The sequence below is a fragment of the Etheostoma cragini genome, chromosome 14 (assembly GCF_013103735.1).
Source record: "Etheostoma cragini isolate CJK2018 chromosome 14, CSU_Ecrag_1.0, whole genome shotgun sequence".
NCBI classification, from domain to species: Eukaryota; Metazoa; Chordata; class Actinopteri; order Perciformes; family Percidae; genus Etheostoma; species Etheostoma cragini.
In genome coordinates this window covers 22,861,384-22,867,573 of record NC_048420.1, presented here as the reverse complement: position 1 = coordinate 22,867,573, position 6,190 = coordinate 22,861,384, and the positions used below count along the sequence as shown (strand labels likewise).

The following is a 6,190-nucleotide window of genomic DNA, read 5'->3' as shown; positions in this document are numbered from 1 at the left end:
CTCTTCATGCTCTTCGTGCTCTTCATGCTGTTTGTGCTCTTCATGCTGTTTGTGCTCTCCATGCTGTTTGTGCTCTTCATGCTGTTTGTGCTCTTCATGCTCTTCATGCTGTTTGTGCTCTTCATGCTGTTTGTGCTCTTCGTGCTCTTCATGCTGTTTGTGCTCTTAATGCTCTTCATGCTGTTTGTGCTCTTCGTACTCTTCATGCTCTTCATGCTCTACGTGCTCTTCATGCTGTTTGTGCACACTTCATGCACACTGCTCAGCCTCTCCTTATGTAACAGCTGGTAAATGATGCTAGTAGTGGAGGCAGGAGACCTCTTGATGCAGCACCGTGTAGGTCAGTCAGGTAACCATGGTGACGAACATGTTGGAAGATTAAAGATGACGTGCTCAAATGTCTTGTTTTGTCCAGAACGCAAAGAAATTTGGTTTGGTGTCACAGAGGAGTGAATAAACTAGAAAATATTTACATTTAAGGAGCTTGAGAAAGGGTTTTTATTATGTAGTCATTCCATACTTAATCCTTAAAGATGCTGAGTCACCTTCTCTCCCAGTGAGCCTCCGTGTGAGAAGCTGAGTCATGTTTAAAGGTGGAGAACTGGCTTCTTAGATCAGTAAACATGAGGTGGTCACATGTAATGTGATAAAGTAGATCACCAGCCTATATGTGTTTTGCCTAATTATTTCATACATGTCTTCTTAGATCATGTGTGCATATAAAAAATGTAATTTCTTTTTCCTTTTTGCCATTTAAGTGGGTCTTTCTGCACTCTTGTCTAAACTCTAAGTTTCAGCCACTCTAATAAAAATCTACACATTTAAATATTTACAAAACAAATCAGTTATTAACTTATCAGAATCGGGCATCGAATGAAAACCAGATTATTGTGGCATCTCCTCTCTTTGTAGAGGTTAGCTGACAAATAAAAGTACCACAGATAACAGGAAAAAAGATTTTAAAAAGTACAAATAGTCTCTAAATATGATGTGGTCATCTGCACTACAAAGTGCTGATTTATCTGCATTATTGTCAGTATAACCAGATGACTTTGTTGTGTGTGTTTTGTAGATGGGAGGAGGAGCATACAGCCAGAATGGACCTGCAGGAGAAGATGGCTGAACTGGAGGAGGTAACGTTCACAACTCCATTAAAATATTCTTTATTTGGGAATTGTTTATTGTGTAAGATGCCTTGCCTCTAGCCAACAGTTTCCCACGTACAAAGTGTTGTTCTTCTGATTGCATCTCCGCTCTTCTTCCTTTAAAGGTGCCCTGTCACACGTATTTCATGACGTTGTGGTAATGTCTGAAGCTCTTCCATGGATTCTGTAACTTGGTTACCGTGGTTACCTTGTTTCAAGCCAGACTAGCGTGGTACAGAAAGCCTACAGGAAGACTCAGCTTGATTTATCCCAGTTCTCATTAATATTCAACAAGATGAGCGGCTCGGCTCTGATTGGCTAACAGCTAGCCAATGAAAGTCTGGCCATCAGCATCCTTTACCCAGCCGACTGGGCGAGCTCATGAATATTAATGAGCTCAGGCAGCATGACATCAGACTGACAGGCTGTTGTGATTGGCTGATTTAACCTCTTATTCCTTTTCATTGGCTAGAGCTGACAGAGGAGGTAGCAGTTCATCTTCACATTCACCACATAACAAACACACACACACACACACACACACACACACACACACACACACACACACACACATATGGACCTAACATATTTAAAAAAAATACAAGTAAACACAGTTTTGTGTGGCAAGGCACCTTTAAACACATCCGAGGGACAAAACCCATATGCTTTTTCTGCTCTTTATTTTGAAATACATCAAATAAATATGCTGTATATATGCATAAGATGCACAACATAAAGTTCTCAGTATGTGTAGTAAACTGTCTTCCAAATATTAATTTTATATTTTGAATGAAGGCAATCAGGAGTCTGAGCTATAGATGCACCCTCAGTTATCTCATTTATATATTTAGGACATGCACTTCATTTGTGTGTGTGTGTGTGTGTGTGTGTGTGTGTGTGTGTGTGTGTGTGTGTGTGTGTGTGTGTGTGTGTGTGTGTGTGTGCAGGACCTGCAGGAGAGCGAGGTGTGTCAGGACGAGCTGGCTCTGAGGGTGAAGCAGCTGAAGGCCGAACTCGTTCTCTTTAAAGGACTCGTCAGCAACGTAAGTTAAGATCTTTTTTAAAGATCCATCCACTTTTTTTTTGATCCCTTTAAATCTTATTTCACAAGCTCTCATTAGATGATTGATGATCTCACATGATTTAGGATTTGCTGGCACACGTTCACAACTGCCATGGTTACACATTGCTGGACGACATCTTGCTGCATCTTGACAGTGATTATAAGTAAATTCAATAGCTTATTTAGATGAATGTAAAACAAAAATCCTTTTTTATTTCCATCAGAACCTGTCAGATCTGGACAGTAAGATCCAAGAGAAGGCCATGAAGGTGGACATGGATATCTGCCGCCGCATCGACATCACCGCCCGCCTCTGTGATGTCGCTCAGCAGAGGAACTGCGAGGACATGATCCACATGTTCCAGGTGTGTTTGTTGTGATAAAATGTCCGTTAAAAAAAAGAAAAAGAGATCCGCCTTCACTTTAAATAAGCACGCCTCCTTCCAGCAGGTGGCCACGCCCCCCTCCACTCTCCGGGCCAGAAAACAGAGCGGCCAGTCGGCTAAGGGTGGGGACGGAGACGAACTGAGCATGTCCGAGAGCGAGGGAGGCGGGGCTAAAGACGAGGAGTCGTGCAGCACGTCGGCCAATCAGATCAATGAACAGATGCAGAGGATGCTGAATCAGCTGTGGGTGTTTTGGCCAATAAAGTTTAAATAGACGTTCAAACTATGTAGTTGACATGTCTAATGCGTTTGTGTGTGTGTGTGTGTGTGTGTGTGTGTGTGTGTGTGTGTGTGTGTGTGTGTGTGTGTGTGTGTGTGTGTGTGTGTGTGTGTGTGTGTGTGTGTGTGTGTGTGTGTGTGTGTGTGTGTGTGTGTGTGTGTGTGTGTGTGTGTGTGTGTGTGTGTGTGTGTGTGTGTGTGTGTGTGTGTGTGTGTGTGTGTTCATGTTGTGTTGTCCAGAAGGGAGTGTGAGTTTGACGATGACTGTGACAGTCTGGCTTGGGAGGAAACAGAGGAAACTCTTCTTCTATGGGAAGATTTTCCTGGATACCCACTGGGAGTGGAAACACAGGGAGAGGTGCGTACACACCTATTTTATACTATCTATGGTACCCACACACACACACACACACACACACACACACACACACACTCACACTCCGCTTTTTGTGTGGCAGATTTAAATGGATTTTATTATGAATACAAAATAAAAATGAAATTTCTAATTAACACAAGTTTTCTGACTCATTGCTTAGCTTGCTTTGATTTTCCTTGAGATATCTATATATAAACAACATACACTTAAACCAGTCAGCTTAAAGTTACATTAAGCTGCTACACAGGCTAGTTATTAATATTTGTGTTTAATTAAAACTGCAGTCCTCAGCAACACTTCATGTCGCCCCCCCGTCCATCCCGTCCAGATCTATTACCCCAGCTGGTGACGCTGACTGCGCCAGTCTATCTTGGTGACCTGTAAGCTGTTTTAAACTAAATAAGCCAGAGAGGCCAATGACCGTCTTAGTGAAGAGCTGAAAAAAAACACACACACACACACACACTTTCAGGACTGTATGTTTTATTGGATGGTATTAGCCTATAGTATAGTGTTTCCATTATTCTGTCCACGTCTACATATTCTTTGGTTTATATTTTTTATGTTTTTTATTATAAGAAAAAGGTGGCGCACAATCTGGCTCCATCTGCATATCTTTATTTATCCAGACGACGTTTCTTCAACAAAAGATAGATTTGAATAAACGGCAGTAACTGTTATCAGAATAAATAGAGACACCTTTACGTGGTCCCCTCGGTTCCTTAAAAAGTCTTGAAGCATCTCAAATGAAATCTGGAAATTACGATTTAAAGAGGTCTTAAATTTCACATGATGTAATATTTCTAATTATATTGTTTTATAGAACTCATGAAGTGTAAGGGATCATTCACCTATTTGGATGATTCTGTGAGGAAAAGGATGACATTGGAGTACTTTTATTTTGACACGTCAAGTCCGACCTATCATCCGTTAGAAAAGGTCTTAAAAGTTCATTAAATTTGCTGTTAAAAAATGTGCAGTTACCCTGCTCCAGTGATCAGCACCTCACAACAACTCTTGTTGTGCGTTACTTTTCTATGCTACAGTATCTTATACATTCAGTGTCTTATTTAAATGTTTGTCAGCTAGCATGCTGCAGGTTTAACAGCAACCCTGTCCCTGAAACATAATGAAGCCTGATGTTAGCCACAGCTCAAAATCAGCTATATAGGTGTGAATAAACAGTGTTGTTTTTTTAATTTCCCCCACATACTCTTCACTGTCATCCAGCTGCAGCAGCAGGAGGAGTCCATTGAGGAGGTGATTAAAGACACAGAGTGTCTGTTCAAAACCAGAGAGAAGGAGTACCAGGAGACCATTAACCAGATAGAGGTGAGGCTGTGTTCCTGCATTGTACTTTGGGGCGACTGTGGGGTGACTGGGGCTCAGTGGTAGAGCGGTTGTCTGCCAATTGGAAGGCTGGCGGTTCAATCCCTGGCCTTGCAGTCCCATGTCAAAGTGTCCTTGGGTAAGACACTGCACCCCAAGTTTCCCCCGATGCTGCGCCATCGGATTGTGAATGTGTGTGAGTGTTTATCTCGTGAGCAGGTGGCAGCTTTGGCCTCAGTGTATGAATGGTTCCTGTGCTATGTAAAAGCACTTTGAGTAGTTAAGACTAGAAAAGCGCTATATAAAATACAGCACATTTACGCATGACATTCTTATATTAGTCACATTGTGAGGAGAACAGGAAGAGCATCAAAAGTCATGTCGTAATCATTGTTTTTACTAACTAACATGACGCTTAAGTCTATTGAAGTACTCTTCAAGAGAGCCATTCAGATCTTGGATAAAAAAGCGTTATTCCACAGTTTGTAGCAGACTGAAAAAAACCATAGTATTAAGGTTTGAGAATGATAAAAAATGTAAGTATACCTGTTTTGTGTATAAGGCTAAACATCATCGTGCCCCTCAGCTGAAAGATTCCTTTCAAAGAATAGAGAGTGGTGGTAGAACAAGGGCCTCCACCAAAGGGGACTGGGTAAAACAGACCACATTTGGACAAACTGTTTTGTCAGTAAGGGGAAAGGGTAAGGGATATGGGAATAGCCCCCCCCTCCCCCACAATAAGGGACTGTCACAGATACATCAATTTTAAAACTCATTTAAAATTCTGGCTTTTAGAAAACCAAAGCTGCACTCACTTTTAACTCACATTTCACCATGTGAGACAATCACTTGTTCTGTTGTATTTTGTCTTGACTGTTGTTTCCTCTCAAACTGTAAAAGTGTTGAATGCTTGTGACTGTTTTTATGTTTTTCTTTTTATGTATCTGCCTAGGGACAATAGATGACAATTTTGATTTAAGTGAGTTAAAGTAACAGAATTTTAAGCTCTGTAATTAGATGTTTCTTGCTGGAAAGCAGCTTGGGAGTCGTAGTTAACACCTACGCTGAAGTGTTTATATACACAGGCTTGTATCTTAGACTTAACATTTGTACTGATGATTTAACTGTGTGAGTTTCATGCTGATCGCCGTAAAAAGCTTCAACTTTGAGTAACATAACATTATCTGTGGGACAAATTAAAGCTTCTTTCATTGCCGGACTGAAGCTCCTCCCACTTCACAGCTCTATAGTATATAATACAGTAAAAATAATTGGAGTATTTAGTGTTAATGGATTTGGTTTTTGTGTTTTCTTGTCAGGTGGATCTGGCCACAGCCAAGAGCGATATGAACCGTCACCTGCACGAGTACATGGAGATGTGCTCTATGAAGAGAGGGCTGGACGTCCAGATGGAAACCTGCAGGAGACTCATCACACAGAGTGGAGACAGGTAACACACACACACACACACACACACACACACACACACACACACAAACTATGACTTTTTTTGGACAAGCTATAATATGATTTTTTTTTCGTCACACTATACTGTGAGTTTCGATATTCTATGACCTTTTTATGATTTTTTTCAACATGCTATGAATTATTT

The 6,190-nt window shown here is 41.1% G+C and overlaps 2 protein-coding genes across 3 annotated transcripts in view; one reads left to right on the top strand and one right to left on the bottom strand.

Annotated features, from left to right (window-relative positions):
* LOC117957197 (intermediate filament family orphan 1-like) overlaps positions 1–6,190 on the bottom strand; it is a 22,387-nt gene that overhangs the window by 5,335 nt on the left and 10,862 nt on the right. The gene's annotated exons all lie outside the window — the stretch shown is intronic.
* Positions 977–6,042, top strand: LOC117957099 (intermediate filament family orphan 1-like). 2 transcript variants are annotated; one of them, XM_034892670.1, is made up of 7 exons: positions 977–1,133; positions 2,093–2,188; positions 2,433–2,573; positions 2,659–2,837; positions 3,114–3,231; positions 4,480–4,581; positions 5,898–6,042. In XM_034892670.1, exons 1-7 carry the CDS (start codon positions 1,047–1,049, stop codon positions 6,030–6,032), a joined length of 858 nt encoding a protein of 285 aa, XP_034748561.1. In that variant the 5' UTR covers positions 977–1,046; the 3' UTR covers positions 6,033–6,042. The 2 variants fall into 2 exon arrangements, with proteins under 2 accessions (XP_034748561.1, XP_034748560.1); XM_034892669.1 differs by having other exon boundaries at positions 979–1,133; positions 2,656–2,837.